Below are 18,744 nucleotides of genomic sequence, written 5' to 3'. Positions count from 1 at the left end.
GGCTGTATTAATTAAGGGGGAGTGAGGATTAATTATGGGGGGTGTATTAATTAAGGGGGTGAAGATTAATTAAGGGGGTGTTTTAAGGGTGGTGGATTAATTAAGGGGGTTGTATTAATTAAGGGGGGTGTGGATTAATTAAGGAGGGTGTATTAATTAAGGGGGGAGTGAGGATTAATTAAGGGGGTGTATTAATTAAGGGGTGTGTGGATTAATTAAGGGGGCTGTATTAATTAAGGGGGAGTGAGGATTAATTAAGGGGGGTGTATTTAAGGCAGTGAGGATTAATTAAGGGGGTGTTTTAAGGGGGTGTGGATTAATTAAGGGGGGAGTGAGGATTAATTAAGGGGGTGGATTAATTAAGGGCGGTGTGGATTAATTAAGGGGGCTGTATTAATTAAGGGGGGAGTGAGGATTAATTAAGGGGGGTGTATTAATTAAGGGGGGTGTGGATTAATTGGGGGGTGTATTAATTAAGGGGGGAGTGAGGATTAATTAAGGGGGTGTATTAATTAAGGGGGAGTGAGGATTAATTATGGGGGGTGTATTAATTAAGGGGGTGAAGATTAATTAAGGGGGTGTTTTAAGGGTGGTGGATTAATTAAGGGGGTTGTATTAATTAAGGGGGGTTTGGATTAATTAAGGAGGGTGTATTAATTAAGGGGGGAGTGAGGATTAATTAAGGGGGTGTATTAATTAAGGGGTGTGTGGATTAATTAAGGGGGCTGTATTAATTAAGGGGGAGTGAGGATTAATTAAGGGGGGTGTATTTAAGGCAGTGAGGATTAATTAAGGGGGTGTTTTAAGGGGGTGTGGATTAATTAAGGGGGCTGTATTAATTAAGGGGGGAGTGAGGATTAATTAAGGGGGTGTATTAATTAAGGGGGGAGTGGATTAATTAAGGGGGGTGTATTAATTAAGGGGGGTGTGAATTAATTAAGGGGGTGTATTAATTAAGGGGGGAGTGAGGATTAATTAAGGGGGTGGATTAATTAAGGGGCTGTATTAATTAAGGGGAAGTGAGGATTAATTAAGGGGGGTGTATTAATTAAGGCAGTGAGGATTAATTAAGGGGGTGTTTTAAGGGGGGTGTGGATTAATTAAGGGGGCTGTATTAATTAAGGGGGGAGTGAGGATTAATTAAGGGGGTGTATTAATTAAGGGGGGTGTGGATTAATTAAGGGGGGTGTATTAATTAAGGGGGGAGTGAGGATTAATTAAGGGGGTGTATTAATTAAGGGGGGTGTGGATTAATTAAGGGGGCTGTATTAATTAAGGGGGGTGTGGATTAATTAAAGGGGGTGTATTAATTAAGGGGCAGTGAGGATTTATTAAGGGGGGTGTATTAATTAAGGGGGGGTGTATTAAGGGGTGTGTGGATTAATTAATGGGGGTGTATTAATTAAGGGGGTTGTGGATTAATTAATGGGGGTGTATTAATTAAGGGGGTTGTGGATTAATTAAGGGGGGTGTATTAATTAAGGGGGGTGTGGATTAATTAAAGGGGGCTGTGGATTAAAGAATTAAAGGGGGAGGTTTAAATAATGGGGGTGCAGGTTTTTTTTTATTAAGGGGGTTGCAGTATTCTATTTATTAAGGGAGGATGTGCACTGCAGATTTTTGTTTTTTTGTTAAGGGGGTGTGCAGGGTTTTTATAAGGGGGGTGTGCAGGTTTTTTGTTATTAAGAGGGGTTGTGCACGTTTTTGTTTTTTATTAAGGGGGTGTGCAGGGTTTTTTATTAAGGGGTGTGCAGGATTTTTATGTGTAGGGAGTGAATGAAATTTATGTGATCGGGGTGCAGGGTTTTTATGTGTAGGGAGTGTATGAAATTTATGTGATCGGGGTGCAGGGTTTTTATATGAAGGGCGAGACAAGGGGCTTTGTAGAAAGGAGCAGGGCAGTTCTCACCAGCCCCTTTCTACAAAAGCACTGGTCTTCCCCCTTCTACAAAACTGGCGCATTTTACAAATGCTACAAGCAGTTTACAAATTTGTGCAATAAATATTATTGAAAACATTGAAAAAAAATGTGGGTGTTTTCTTACATTTTTATTATGGGGAGGGGGGGGGGGGTGCCACACTCAGGGTCCGCCCCGGGTGCCAAATGCTCTAGGTACGCCCCTGCGATCTATCATCACTTAGGTATGTACTATTGATTAAATGCAGGCCGGGACATAGTTAGCATATCTTGCTTACACATATATTAGATTTTCTTCGTATGTCCCTTTGAGGGCTTTACATTTTTTCACGCATGCGCACGGAAAGGAGGTTTCCATGGCTACATGACGCTCCTTCACAAACTCCATGGGTTGCGCATTTTTTATGTCAACAAATCAGATATGCATCATTTGATGAAATCCAGGCTGGGACATAATTAGCTTTCTTTATTTATAATAGTTGTTAGATTGTCTTCCTATGTTTTTAAATGTTCCGTATTTCACATTGTCACGCATGCGCACTTAATGGCGGTTGCCATAGCTACATGACGCTCATTCACAATTTTCATTGGACACACACTTTTTACGTCATCACTCTGCGACGCATGCTACACGTCACACCGCAATCATCACATAGCGGTTACACATGATGGTGGGGCATCACGGTCACGTTAGGGTAAGTAATTACCGGTTAATCACTCTTGCTATATAAGGACACTGTTTTACATTTGATGTTATCTTGATAAAGACCTGCGGGTCGAAACGTCGATCTTCTTGTACACAGATAAAAAAAATTTTTCATCAAGTCCTTTGGAGTGCTCTCATCTATTATTTCCTACATATCTACGCTCTGCAGCACCGAGGCATTTTTTTGAAGAGTTTATCGTTAAAGGTAGAGTGCCAGATCTCGAATTTGTTTATATATATATATATATATATATATATATATATATACACACACACACACACGTGTATATTTTTTTTTTTGGGAGGTGGGAAAAGAGTTCCCACACTTTATTCCCCAGGACTTCACCGGAGATCTCCGGATCTCCCCTGTCGGCTCACGCAGAGTCGGCGCTATCTGAGTGCCGGCTCTGCTCTAAGCCTCCATGGGCTGGCGGGGAGATCAAAGATCTACCTCACCAGCCCACAGCAACATGGAGGGAGGCAGTAGAGGACCAGGGGAGCTCTAGACAGCAGCTCCGCCAGGTTCCTCTCACGAGATCTGAGCATTGCCACGGCAACACTCAGATCTCGCGAGAGTTAACTCTAGCCCCGCAGGCTAGAGTTCACTCTCCACTGGACCACCAGGGATGGCACATGGCAGCAAGGATCCCCCCTCCCTATATAAGGTAGGGAGGGGGGATATTTACTAATCTGCCCCCACCTCCACAATCCCTCCAAACATACAGCCCGCACGCTCACACACACAGTACACTAACCGCACCCTCACAAACACACAACACCCTCACACACAGCACACTAACAGCACCCTCACAAACACACACAAACTGCACCCTCACAAATACACGACACCCACACACATCACACAAACGGCACCATCACACGCACACATCACACAAACAGCACCCTCACACACACAGCACCCTCACACAGCACAGTAACAGGACCCTAACAAACACACACACAAACACCCTCACCGACATAGCACACTACCAGCACCCTCACACCACCCTCACACAGCACACGAGCAGCACACACATACACAGCAGTGTATGTGTGTGTGTGTATGTATGTATGTGTATATATATATATTACATATATACACATGCGCCGTGTGTTTGTGCTTTAGGGTGCGCACGCCTATGACCCTACCAGTTTTTATGTGGGGGGAAAATGTATTTGGGGGGGGGGGGGACAAATTAGTAATAGTTAGTAGGTTTTAGTTACCCTAACCCTTATTGGTAGCTGTATGGAGAAGCTTTCTTGAGAGGCATGTCAGAAAAAAATGGTGCAGGTTTGAAATCTTCCCTGTTTCAGCAAGTTTTGCACATGCCTAGTCTTAGGAATTTCCACTTAGATGCTATTCAGGTTGCAGAGCCATCTGCCCATGAGTGGAGGCATACTATTGGGCTCTCTATTCAGGGTCCATCATTGGCTCAAAGCATCTCTGGGTAGGGTTGCAGTGCCCACAGGAGAGAGAGAGAGAAGCAAGAAGCCATTATTCTTTTTATTTTATTTTTTTAAATGCATAAGGACTACTTTTTCTAATGTATTTTTTGTCCACTTGACAAATCTTAACAAAGGGCGAAGCTTAAGGAAAGCTCCACTTCCTATGTCAAGTCCAAATTTCCCTGCATACTTACTTGCTCATTGGTGTTCCTAGGCTCAAATCATGTTGCTCCTACAGTGAGCATTGCGCATGGCCAGTACAATTGGATTTGCGTCTAAGGAGACAGACGTCATTAGCTCCCAAATAAAAGGAATTTTAAACAGGGAATCGGGTGCCAAGAGAATACACTGGAGGGACATGGAGGACACATAGAGTTGGGTGGGACAACAAAAAAAAGTTCCTTAACTGTCCCAATTTTGATGGAACTATCTCAGTTTTGTTCCAGCTGCATCCCTATTTAATTTTGACCAAAGTCATGGTGTTCTGAGAGCACTAGGATCATGCAGAATGTTTCAGCAGAGCTCTCTGCATGGTCTGATTTCTAATTTGAGTGGGGCCAGTCTAGAAGCCATCAGCCATCCTAGTGCATGCTCATGCCAGGCTGGCATGCCATTTCTGCTGGTGGCCCAGCCCCCTTTCCAAGTGTAACAGCCAACTCTATCTAGATACTATGTGATTGTTGTGTTATATATGCAGGCTGTTTTCAGGTTTATAACACCATGACTTTTGTAATTCATTTTATTGTTTCCATGGTGTGTTATTCAATATATTTTTCTTCTGTCATTAAATCAGCATGTTTTATTTATTGCTACTTACGTTTACACAATATTTTCCAGGACACAAAATAATGGATTCTTATGGTAATTTGTTTGCCCATGACTTGGGAGTGAGGGAGTAAATTATATGATACCATTAGCCAAGGTACACGTTCAGATGTGTCCATCATTTCTATACACTGTACAAACTGAAAAGAGGGAATGATTTGTTTTCTTTGAACGTACTCTACTTAAATTTAGAAACTGAAAAATCCTTACTTGTCATAAGAAGTTGATCACAGACTATATTGTAGCGAATTGATTAACAAATTGCAAAATAACATAAGTTGCCAAGCTGAGCATAAAAATATTTCCAAATTAAAAACATTTGCCCACATTTTGTGGTTTGTTTTTCAATTTGGTGTTTAGTGAATAGTCTGGAACTGCTCTAAAAGGTGGTAACCATTTTGAGGACAACCCTTGTCTGTCAGAAAATAGCTGCAGCTGACAGATGCAATACTTTGCTTCTTCCTGATAGAATCATCAACTTGTTAAAAGGCTGTTCCAATCAATAATTGTGCAGTGAAAGACTTTAATTGATACGTTGCTGATCAAGGCTCATGGGATAGCAGTAGCTAATGGGAGCTGTATCATTGACACTAATATCTCACCCATATGTCTTTGCAGGTCTTCAAAAATATCAATAATGAAGAAACAGCATCTAGCCAGGGCAACCGCAGGCTCATCAGCTTCACATTGTCAGGTAAATATCTAGGATATAGTGAAAAATTGTGTTTATCTGAGATGCTAATTGCATTACTTCATATGCAAGATGTTTACTTTTTTTATGATGTGTTTGGACCACTTCTATTCTTAATTATTATTATTTTTTTGCAAATATAATTTTTATTTTGTTTTTATCAGCAGTCATGCAAGTATAATATGCTCAGAAGATGTAATTCGGAACTCGCAGGTCCCTTCAACAGTCAAGAAGAACAAATGCAATAATCATAGAAAATCTTAGCCATATGTGGGCACGCAGTCCCCAAGCATCTGAGGACTCGCAAGTCCCTTATTGTGTCCCATTACCGTGGTAACATTGATAGTATATTGTTGGGGTCTCGGGTCCCGATATTCCCACCCCTTACATTCCTGTTTTGTACGTTTAATGTTGATTGTTATATTCTACGCAGGTATGTTACGTAACTTCAGGAGTGTGTCAGTGTGGGATTAGCTGGTCTTGAGTGGACCATGTAAGGTTTAGTGGTAGTCACGTAGAGTGAGTGTGCCTGTGGGCTCGCAGGCCCCTGTCAGTTAAGGACTAGCAGTACCCCTATCTCGTCTTGTAGCAGTTTGTTACAGTGGCATGGTATGCCTCAGATCACAGGGTTCCTTCATTATTATTTTAACTTATCGATATTAACTTATTGAGAGTGTCCACCCAGTGGACCTCTCTGTCGAGTCCCAGTGGCCAATTCAGAGCCTCGGTCTACGCGTGAGGATAAGGTATGAAGGCAGGGTAGAAGGAGTGGGTTTGGGGGCGTCAGGGGGACGTCAGCTTCAAGGGTCTTTGCCTTGGTTAAGGTTGCAATCTTTCCCTGTCATTTAGTACCGTAATTTGTCAGCAAAGTCTGGTTTTGCTGTCGTAAGCAGCCATTGTGTCCATGTGTTTAGGTGTGATTGGTGTGTGCCCGCTGTGGTGGTATGAAGGTCTTCCATTGATCGTAACTCCAAATTCCATCTGGGAGAACCGTGTCCTCAGCAGAGGGGTTACCTGTTGTTACCAGTGTTCAGAATACGGATCGTGAGAGATTCCTTATAGCCGGTTCTAGGGGTCTTGCTGTAAAGTAGAAGCATTTCTGTGGGTTTGAAGGGGGTGGACTTTCCATGAAAAGCTCTAGCATTGTGTATATCCCTTTCCAAAATGGGAGGATCTTCTTGCATCCCCACCATATGTGGAGCAGTGTGCCTCTATCTTCCCCACATCTCCAGCATAAAGGGGAGTGCTCCGGGGTGATTGTGTGGAGGGTTGAGGAAGTACGGCACCCAAAGGTTAACAGTTTGTAAGCTGTCTCTTGTGTTTTTCGAAAGCTGGAGCAGTGTGTGAGATAACTTATTGTTTCCCACTCCGCCTTGGTAAAGGTGCGGTCTAGATCTACCTCCCATTTCCCCTGGAAGCTTGGTTGTGCAGTAGGGGTATGTGCCAATAGCATGGAGTATATGAAGGAGACCCCATGAGCCAATGGTTCCAGGTCTAGGCAAGTGCTTTCGAATAAGGTGTTTGTTTATGCTTCAGTCGCATGAGAAAGGTTATGTTCGCGTCATCTCTCATGTCTTCTAGGATTGTCAGTCCCTCTGTGGAGTATACATGCCCAAGTCTGGGTAGGGAGTCATCTATGAGTGTTTTAAAGGCGTTTGGGTCTAGCCCCAGTAGAAAGTCTGTATTGTACGTCAAGGGGAGTAGGGGGGATGGCTATGTTGAAATTGCATGTTTTTCCATGGTACGATGTCACACCTGTAAGGTGGCTGTGGTGTACGAGGAGCAGTTTCCAACCTCCCCCATGGCACTGGGTAGTAGCCATGGCAGTAAAGCAATGGGCATGCCCGCCGCATTCTCCTCCGCTTGTTTCCATAGTTTGTGTATCTTTTGTTTGGACCATTCCATGATCCGCGGGAGATGACAGACCTTATAGTGAAGGGAAAAGTCGGGCATTGCCAGGCCACCCTTATCTTTTGGTTGTGTTAACAGGGTATGTTTTAATCTGGGCCTTTTCCCATTCCATATATAGTGACCAAGAGCAGTGAAAAAGGAGGTGAAAAAGGTGTGAGGGATCGCTATAGGGATAGTCTGGAACAGGTATTAGAGGCATGGGAGAAAGTTCATCTTAACCACCTGGATCCTGCAATGATTTGGAGAAGTTTAATTTTAGCTTGGATAATTTGCTAAAGTCGTGAAATGCTTTTAGGAGGTTGACACCTCTGGGTTTATGACATAGAAGAGTAGGTCATCTGCATACACGGTTATCTTGTGTTGTGTGTTCCCTGCGGTCACTCCCGTGATGTCGGGTTGTGTCTGATCAACGCCAATTGGGGTTCGAGTTCAAGGACGAAGAGCAGTGGGGATAGGGGGCATCCCTGATGGGTGCCATTCTGGCTGGCAAATTCGGCAGTCAGCGCTCCATTAACCACCACCTGGACGGTAGGATGTGGGTATAAGGCCTCAATCCATCCCAGTATTTTGGGGCCCAAACCGACTTGTGCTGGCGCTCTGATCAAGTACTTCAAACAGACCCCGTCGAAGGCCTTCTCTGCGTCCGTAGACAGCAGGAGAAGGCCGCGGTGGCTGCTTTCTTGTCTGTACATCATTGTGAGGGTACTCATTGTATTATCCCGTGCCTCCATCCCCAGCACAAACCCCACCTGGTCTGGGTGCACCAGCGAGGGAATGTGTATTTGTAATCTAGTGGCTAGGATTTAGGCCATTAATTTAAGATCGCAATTTTTAAGTGATGTGGGTCAATAACTGCCACAATGCTTCCCGTCCTTGCCCTCTTTAGGGAGAATGGTAATGTGTGCTGCTAAGGATTGTTTTGGGAAGCTGTGGCCCTTTCTTATGGTTTTGTATGTGGCTAACAGCGGTGTGTAGAGTATGTCCACAAAGGTTTTATAGTAGCTAAGCGGCAGGCTATCAGGGCCTGGGCTCTTGTCCGGTTTCATCTGCTTTACCGCCATGGCCAGTTCCTTGGGAGATATAGGGTCATCTAACAGTTCTGCCGTGTTCCTATCAGGAGAGGGCAACGTAGGTGCCGCAAGGTATGCATTGATGGAGTCCAGCAGGCATTTGTCTGCCGTAGGTGTCTGGGGCCATGGGAGGGAATACAAGTCCGCGTAATAGGACTGTATCAGCACTGTTACATTGTTAGTAGTTTGATAATGATTACATTATTAATTTAACCTTGATCCATAATGGATCCATAGACATGTTGCTGTGTTTCTATAAGGGTCAAGGTGATGGTAAGACCAATTGGCTTATATTACTGAAGCTTTATCAGTGTAGCAATGACATTACTGCATCTGATGACTGACCTGGGTATTCAGAGGTAACATCCACTGGCAGCATATAAATGATTGTACCATTGCTTCCTATTGACCAGTATGAGACACTACATTAATATAGAGACTCAAAACCCAACATTTACAGGAACACTTTTAGTGGAGTTGTTTCCATGGACATTTGCATGGCAGTAAGACAATATCCAAGACAAAGTATACACTTAGATCAGTAACATTATTCACCCCACTTAAAGATCCAATCTTGTAATTGTCTTGTGATTTTCAGAGAAATCGTCAGCAGAGGCTGAAAAAGATGAAAATTACAACCAATATAAATAGAAACCAACTCTGCTGCATTCTATTGTTGTGTCCTGGAAAACAGACCACACACGCTTTCACACATGATGTGCAGTGGATGAAAAGTGCTTTAGTTAGTGTATCATTGGCCTGTTATTAAGTGCTTTCATTTTTTGCATTTTATATCTTTTCAAAATCAATATTATACAATATTAGATTTCATAAACAAAAATGAATATGAAAGGCATACAAGTGGAGTAAATAGTATATGAGATTAGATTATGTACTCAGATACAGTGTTCATAGCTATATGTGCAGAGTTTAAAAAACCCTTAAGGACACATGACATGTGTGACATGTCATGATTCCCTTTTATTCCAGAAGTTTGGTCCTTAAGGGGTTAAAGGGACATTATAGTCACCAAAACAACTTTAGCTTAATGAAGCATTTTTTATACATGGATCATACCTCTTCAGTCTCTCTGCTCAATTCTCTGCCCTTAAGGAGTTAAATCACCTTATTTATACAGCCCTAGTCACACCTCCCTGCATGTGACTTACACAGCTTTCCTAAACACTTCCTGTAAAGCAGGGACTACATCTCCCTGGATGCTTTGCCAAAATTATGGCTGTAAGAGCATTATGGGAGATGTAGTCCAAAACATCTGGAGGGCCAAAGGTTCCCCACCAAAGATGCATCTAATGTTTACACTTCCTTTATTGCAAATTCTGTTTCATTTAGAATTTTTTATCTCCTGCTCTGTTAATAACTTGCTAGACCCTGCAGGAGCCTTTTGTGTGTGATTAATGTAAAATGTATAGGGCAGAGATAAAAGCTTTTAAAGTAACTTACACCTGATTGAAAATGAAGTTTTTTTTTTCATGCAGGCTGTGTGAGTCACGTCAGGGGAGGTGTGAATAAGGATGCATGAAGAGAAACAAACTTGATTTAACTCCTAAATGGCAGAAAATTGAGCAATAAGATTTCAGAGTCAGCTCTATACACAAAAAACGATTCATTAAGCTAAAGTTGTTTCGGTGACTATAGTGTCCCTTTAAGAAGTGAGATAACATTGAGTTGGGGTTGGTTCTAGGAAGCTGATAAAAAAATAAGTAATAGCGAGCCAATAATAAAGAGGACAACACTTCTGAATGGGGGGTAACCCCTAAGGACTAAATTGAAACTGAAAGACACTGAAGTGTATCCCACAGGGGAACTAGCCAGTAATGATACGTTTTATCCCTCAGATAAGGCAAAAAAAGTAAATTGTATAATGTCTGTCAGGTAAATCAGATAGAGTGAATACCATGTCTGACAGTATGAAACAAATACACAAGGAAAACAAAAAAACTTTTATTGATCTGTTATAACACGTAAAATATCAAATAGTTAATGAGTGACTCCTTCCAAATCTAAACTGGTAGTATAGCCTGACCGGTGCCTGTATGCGATAATGAAAGTCAGAAACACAACAGTACTTCTAGCATGCCATTTTTTCTTGTTTACCTTGTGTATGTGTTTCATACTGTCAGACATGGTATTCACTCTATCTGATTTACCTGACAGACATTATACAATTTACTTTTTTGCCTCATCTGAGGGATGAAACTTATGATTACTGGCTAGATCCCCTGTGGGATACACTTCAGTGTCTTTCTTTTAGGGAGGTGATAGCTCTTCAAGGATGGATAGAAATATGAAAAGGATCCACACTGACCCCAAAGAAGCAAGCAGAAGGAAGTATAGTGTACTCCATAGTAAGAGGTCTACACTGTGCATAGACTCAGGTAAGGTATAGAGGTGGAAGCTGAGTACCTATTAGTTGGCTTGCATAGACAACTTAAATGTCTAAGTAACTAAATTTGTTTGCCTCACAATGTGAAAAATACTGGTGAGTGTGGAAGCCAAGGCTGATAGGTGCCAGACTAGGTCTTGTTGTATAATCTCCTTATTTGGCATTATAAAATATAGTTACCATTAAAAACGCTCACAGAACTCAGTGCAGTAATGAAAACGGTTGGATGTTGTGTCGGTAAGGTGATAATCAATTAATGGAGCATATGTGAAATAGATCCCAGTGTAATTGTGTCCATCCTGAGTAAAGACAAATCCCTATCCCCTTAAAGTGATTATATTTCTTAAAATATATTTATGAGATTAATTATTCCTTCACATAAGATTCCAAGCTGAATATGTTGATTCACTTCTAACAATCAGTCATAGTGGTACTTCAAGGAAAGTCTCTGTATATTCCAAGATCACATGTACTCCTAGGTGGTCTCAAAACATGGAGGTGCAGATATACACCTACAGTGCAACTGTTTAAAACCAGGTTTTCATGGTTCTCTTATTTTTAACTGCATAAATCTATACTATATTTTTTCTTGGAAATTTGAACTTTAAGAGGATGTGAATTCTTGCACCCAGTTAGACTGTACCTTGTTTGGAAATTATTGTTTATTTGATTTTCTGCTCTATATACTGGGGAAACTGCAAAATGTGTATATTTATATTGAGTTTTACACACACAAGTCAGACAACCACTGTCAGATGAGGTGGCCGAGTGGTTAAGGCGATTGACTGCTAATCTATTGTGCTCTGTGCTCGAATCCCATAGTTGTTGACTTTTCTTCAAAGCTCCCTTAGAGAACTTTGTAAACTCACGTTACTGTCTGTGTCAGTCAGCTGTCATCTATTTGCAAGGCTATTTAACACGGTAAATGATTTAAGCATGTGTGGGATAGGCATAAGGCTATCCTAACTATAAGATAAAGCCAAGGACTAATGAAAGTATTTAGAAAATTGGGCAGATGGGCCTAATGGTTCTTATCTGCCGCCAGATCATTTATAGAAATTGGCATTAATGAGTACAAGGCCAGTTGAACTAGTTTTGACCTTAGAATTAGAGAACATGTGAAATTAAGTCACAATTCTGAAAATAACTGCTATTATAAATATATGCTCAGAAACATGCTACTAGGTGTGTGTGTGTGTGTGTATATATATATATATATAAAATAATCCAAAAATAAAGGCTTGCACTCACGGTCTGTAGTTAGGGTTAAACCATTTCTTCTTTATTCCATATTGTTAAAATATAGTTGCTGTCATTTTTGTCAACGTTTCAGCCACATCAGTGGCTTTCATCAGGACCAACTCAGTTGGTCCTGATGAAAGCCACTGATGTGGCTGAAACGTTGACAAAAATGACAGCAACTATATTTTAACAATATGGAATAAAGAAGAAATGGTTTAACCCTAACTACAGACCGTGAGTGCAAGCCTTTATTTTTGGATTATTTTATATGTTTTTGGCTATGGCTTAAATGCACCCGGCATTTTTTGACATCCGTTGAGTGTGTGTGCTGGGTACAATTGGATACTATATATATATATATATATATATATCCCAACATGAAAACTTCCCAGGGGATAGCATCTAGTATCTGTGTATATATGTAGCCTTAAACAATACATCAGACATCCCCTATGTAATGAACTATACATAGCTGTTTTTTCAAATAATTACAGCAATTTGATTGGTAGATCAAAACAAAAATGTCTGTATCTACAATTTTGTTAGAATACAAAGTAAGACTCTGGTATTACTATAGCAAATACTAGGTCATCTTGATCACTATCTATTGGGACTACATTTGCAGTTCCCCTTACATGTTGACTTGTTTTATTCATTCCATGTCAATGTACGATTTCGCTATTTGAAAGTGTAAACATAGAAAACCATTGGTGTTAGAGTGCACTACATTATAAAGAACAGTGCCATAGCTTTCCATCAAGCTGATTTGTAAAATTTCTACACTACTAGAGCTGCCCTGTTCTCAACTGTTAACACTGCTAACGGGAAGTAAAAAAAAAAACAACATCTGTTGTTGATCTCGACACACAATGACTTTTCTTTGCAGCTTCCTTTAATGGATTCTATGATCGAAAAAGCTTAGCAGCAGCTAAAGTGATGGAAAACTGACTTTGGATTTTCGAGCAATGGGTAAATGTTCAATGGAGTATTGTATTGTATAGACACATCAGCTGATAGCTCAAGGCTTGGAAACTGATAGCTGACAGCTCAGTGCTTGGATAACACCATAAATAGTTTTTAGAGGTCCATATGGAAGAACTTGATAGGCTTGCGCATTGAGCTGATCTCAGCCGTAATGAGCACCATTGGGATTAACTGTAATGTCAAAGGAACATCAGTTCTTGACATCATTAATGCATTTGAGGCATAATGAAAGCAAATCCCAATATTTCAACATCTAGTTATAAGTATTTTATTATGTTTTGAAGAGTGGCGGCTGTTAGAAAAATATACATATTTTGGTTTTCTTGTTCAGAGACGCATACAGAATACAACAGTCTGACTTACATAATATCAAATAACTTTTTGGGTAGGTGTTATCTGCAATCTATAAGATATAAAGTAGAAATGTACGTTTTTATTTAAAGCAGGTCTGAATAAGAAAAGATTATGTTTTTGTCAAATCCCCCTTTGATACCAAAACAAAACCATCTCCCATATTATTATTATTATTATTATTTATAAAGCACCAACAAATTCCACAGCGTTGTACAATGGGTGGACTAGCAGACATATATTTGTAACCAGATGAGTACATTGACAGTAATGCCCCTTTCCATTTCCTGATCAAGTAATTAAATTAATTTCTTTATAAACTTTTTGCAGTTACTAAAACACAATTTACAAAACTAGTTCTCATAAAAAGCTTTGTAGATAAGCTCAGGAACAGATAACATTCATATCAAGGTGCCTTTTTGCGATTGCTTTATCATATGTCTATGTTGTGTTTTTAATTGGCTTCTCTCCTGTAAAGTCCTTGTTAATATATTCATTGGGTGCAACAAGAGACTGTATGTAATAATATACAGAGATACTGATACACGTTACGCAGCAGAAAAAGTATTTGAATTGATGGCTTTCAAAGACAAGACGTTCCCTTAAGCCGTCCAATATGTTCAGTGTAAATCCTCCCCAATTAGCAATTTTGTGAAATGTTATTTGTTTCATTGGCCATTGTGGCTTTTTACATGAAGTACAATTATCAGGCTGTCATATAAAATCTAGTAGCAGGTGCCTGTCATTGTACAGAGCATGAAACTAGGAGAATTGTATTATTGCTTATACAAGTAATGCCAGTTGCCTTAAGGAAACTGTAACATCAAATAACCTAGTTCCACCACAATCATTATTTTTAGAACAAGAGATTGCTGAAGGGACGCTGCAAGCACTATAACCACTAATGATCCATTTCCGTTATGGTAGAAGGAGCTCCCTGTCTATTTCTCGCTTTCCATTATTCTTTAAACCAGCAGTGTTTTGCTGAAATTAACAGAACTCCCTGCTTTGTGATATTATAGGGGAAACGCAATTTCCCTCATTTCTTAAAAGATGTACCGTACGTCTTCAATATTAGTAAGCAGTTCAGGACCTTTAAACTCACTCTATGCCTCCTGCTACGTCTTTCAAAACTCAGCTATCAACCACTGTGATGTAGTTATAATTCTTTTCTCTTTCTCTACGAAATTTAGTGGGCCTGTGGGACTCCACAACTCTGCAACAGTGGGTCAACAGCATTTTTTAGCTCTCCAGAGTTTGTAGTCACCTGTCACCAACCTCCAGGTCAACTTCACTCAACCACCTCCCACCGACATAGGCAAAATATGTCACCAATAAATGCTACACAAGTCTCTTGTAGGGAGGTTGGCTGATATGGTGATTCCGGGAGGTCACATTACATGAGAAAATAAAAGTAAATTCTAGCCCTGGCCAGCAGTATAGGACTTGAAATTTTGAGCCATGTTCTAAAGTATGGGCATGTAAAGCTTACATGTGACATATAATAACAAAGTAACCTACCAGGATCACTCATAAAATGTATATACGGTCTTCTATACCTGCATTGGGCATGCACGCCTTTGAGTATTTTCATTCATGTAAATCCAATAATGAAGCAACTTGACAAGTTAATATAGCTGGTGAATGCTATTAATTTACAGTAGTAGTTTCTTGCATTTTTTTTTATTATTAAGCTTCTTGTAGCTAGGATTTCTCCACATGTTACAGCACTTAACCTGCATACAGCTAAATTACATATCCTATAATAAAATATACACAGAACTTTCCTCTGGGAAAATGTTTTACAAAGATTGGAAAAGCCCGCCACTCCGCATACATCACTGCAGAAACTGCAAATCCTGGGAATTTGCAGCAAACAACAAATATTCAGAGGAAGGCCTGCTGTTTTATTTTGAACTTTGTTTTATTTATTTTTTAATTTTTTTTTGCATATCTTCAAAATGCATTGAAAGAAGTGGGGTCCCATTCAGCCTGGAGCCATAAGAATAACACAGGCTACATGCTTATAGGGCTTAAAATGGATGCTTTAATGGCTCTATAACATTTCTAGGGTTTTTTTTAAGGCTCATAGGCCATTTAGACAGGTTGTGATGGACTGAAGGGGAAAATCAGAATAGCCATCCTCACTGTCGATCTTTCATCAGCTATAATCAGGGCCAGCCTTAGGGGTGTGCGATCTGTGCGGCCGCACAGGGCACCATGGAGCAGGGGCCGCCCTGCGGCCGACACAGCTCACACATGGCCAGCTCACACTTTGCGACGGGGGCGGAGCTAAAAGTGCCGGATAACTGCTACAGGGGAAGCAGGAAGGAGTCCCTGTGTCACGATTCGGGGAACCCAACACGCTAACACACACACACACACACAGAAAAGGTGCAGTACCGGACCTTAGAGTGGCCGGGCTAAGCACACACAGAATAGTCAGGAGACAAGCCGAGTAAGGGGAACCAGAAGACAGAATAACGAGAAACAAGCCGAGGTCAAAGGGTAGGAGAAAGTCACAAAGTCAGATTAACAAGCCAGAGAGTACGTGACCAGAAAACACAAGTTCAGTATCAATACTAGCAAGCAAAGACCACAACAGGGCACTGAGAGACAGGAAAGGTAAGTATTTATATCCTTATCTTAATTCTGATTGGATAACTTCCAATCAGATTAACATTCACACGTGGGGGATATCTATACCCCCCACTGTGATTGTTGCGCTGTAGCTTTAACGCCGATTCATGTGAGTGACCCCGGCGTTCAGATATCAGTGCCGGCTCCCAGCGTGCAGCGTTAGACATGCTGCCGCTGGGAGGAGGAGAGGAGGACGCGAGCGGCGTGTCAAGGGGAGAGGACGCCGCTCGCTGACCGGTAAGGGGAGAGGGGACCGCGGGCGGCGACCGCGGAGCCCTGACACCCTGCTTCCCCACCAAATAGTCTCCAGGAGCTGCACTGCCTCCACAATGAACTCCACAGGTAACTGTGTGATTGTCAGTGTGAGTGTGACTGTCTGTGTGTGTATGACTGCCTGTTTGTGTGTGTGTGTGTGTGTATGACTGTCTGCCTGTGTGTATGACTGTTTGCATGTGTGTGTATATCACTCTCTGCCTGTGTGTGTGTGTCCGTGTGTATGACTGTCTGCGTGTGTGTCCGTGTGTATGACTGTCTGCGTGTCTGTGTGTATGACTGTCTGCCTGTGTGTGTGTGCGTGTGTGCGTGTGTGTGTGTGTGTGTGTGTGTGTGTGTGTCTGTCTGCCTGTGTTTGTCTATGTGTGTATGACTGTCTGCATGTGTGTGTGTGTCTGTGTGTGTATGACTGTCTGCCTGTGTTTATGTGTGTGTATGACTGTCTGCCTGTGTGTATGTGCGTGACTGTCTGCCTGCCTGTGTGTGTGTGTAACTGTCTGCGTGTGTGTGTGTGTGTGTGTGCGTGTGACTGTCTGCCTGTGTGTGTGTGTGTGTGTGAGAGAGACTGTCTGCCTGTGTGTGTTTGTTTGGCTGTCTGCCTGTCTGCATGTGTGTGACGGCCTGCCTCTGTGTGTGTGGATATCTTCCTGTGTGTGTGTATGGCCGCCTGACTCTGTGTGTGTGTGTGTGTGTGGCTGTCTGCATGTAAGTATGTGTGTGTAAGACTATGTGTGGCTGTGTGTGTGTAAAACTGTATGTGTGGCTGCCTGTGTGTGTGTGGCTGTCTGCCTGTAATTATGTGTGAGTGTGTTTATCTACCTGTAACTTTGTATGTGTGTTACTGCCTGTACCTGTGTGTTTCTGCCTGATCCTGTGCATGTGACTATCTGCCTGCGACTATGTGCATGTGGTGGATTTGACAGTGTATAAGTATAACTGTGTGCATCTGACTGCGTGCACATAACTCTGCAAAAATATACACCTGCATTCACACACAGGCCTCAATGCATGTTTTTATCTGAATTAAATAACCATTACACACAGCCAATAGACCCAGCACAAATATCACATACAACCAATACACGCATATCACACACTGTTAATACACCCATTACAAATATCACACACAGCCAACACATAGCATAAATATCACACACAGTCATCACACCTATCACATACAACACAAACATTACATCATACATGGATGACGCGGGATGGGGGGGGTTTGAAGATTTTTTGCACAGGGAGCCTAAAGGCCTAAGACCGGCCCTGGCTATAATAATAATATAGTGTTGGATCTGGCAATGAATTGGCTTGATTGACCTTGTGCATTGATTTACTGAAGTCGCCCGGCTTGTCTTGACTTGGGACTATGAATTTTGCTTAGAATTTTGTTTTACTGCATCCATACAAATGACTCATTGAATTTGTTGTTTTTCTTGATTTATGAATGAATTATATTTGTCATTCCCTCTTCTTCATGTGATATGGAGACAGGAAACATAATCCTAAAACACTTATGACTAATATTATGTATACTAAGGATGGGTGTATTGTAAGAATACACGTGAGATACACATAGGGATTTGTTCGATTTGTCTGGCTGTTTTGTTGTTTGTTTGTAATTTAGCAATTCTAATATATTGTACATTTTGAAAGTCTTCATTTTTTCTTTTTTTTATATTAAGTGTGTGGTTTGTTTGTAAATTTATGTATTTGCTAAGCAAACAATTCAACATATATATATATGCATTTGTGTGTAATGAGGATGCAGCCCATCCATAACAGAGGATCTCGGTGTGCAGAAGGCTGGAAAGTTACTTGCCCCCTACAGCTGCAAGTTCACAGCCACTCACTGGAGCGTGAGGCTGCCTGGCCAGAGGGAGTGGGACAGACAGCTACTGCAGCAAGGGGGACATGGCTTTAGCAGCAGACCACTTATCTTGTATAGGGTGGTTGGGGAGCTCTTTGAACTGAGCTATTACTTCACTGCACACCACAGCGGGCCCCCAGCAGACTCGGGTTCAGTCCATGACAGATTTGCCCAAGTGCTCAGTCCGCCTTTAGCACTGTCCCTCCATTTAGTGTTAAACCATTTTAGAGCAGTTTAATACTAAGTAAGACTAAACCGCAACATGGCCCTACTGTAGGTATGGCTAATGCAAAAATCACACACTTCCATCCAGTCATACTAATTCATACTAGCGATGGGTGTTCTGATAGGCTGAAAGCAGTCAGCTGACACTTAATCATACACGGCTGCCTTTTGCAGTTGAAGTTGAT

At 41.5% G+C, this 18,744-nt stretch overlaps 1 protein-coding gene across 1 annotated transcript in view; it reads left to right on the top strand.

Annotated features, from left to right (window-relative positions):
• The window catches only part of HECW1 (HECT, C2 and WW domain containing E3 ubiquitin protein ligase 1), a 319,149-nt gene that overhangs the window by 193,336 nt on the left and 107,069 nt on the right, over nt 1–18,744 (top strand). The window contains exon 5 of the mRNA XM_063452127.1: nt 5,514–5,589. Within this exon, the coding sequence (XP_063308197.1) occupies nt 5,514–5,589 (76 nt within the window). The remainder of the gene's footprint in view (nt 1–5,513; nt 5,590–18,744) is intronic.

The sequence above is a fragment of the Pelobates fuscus genome, chromosome 4, assembly GCF_036172605.1.
Source record: "Pelobates fuscus isolate aPelFus1 chromosome 4, aPelFus1.pri, whole genome shotgun sequence".
Classification (NCBI taxonomy): Eukaryota; Metazoa; Chordata; class Amphibia; order Anura; family Pelobatidae; genus Pelobates; species Pelobates fuscus.
The sequence above is the reverse complement of the archived record's forward strand: the minus strand, read 5'-3'. Positions and strand labels throughout refer to the sequence as shown.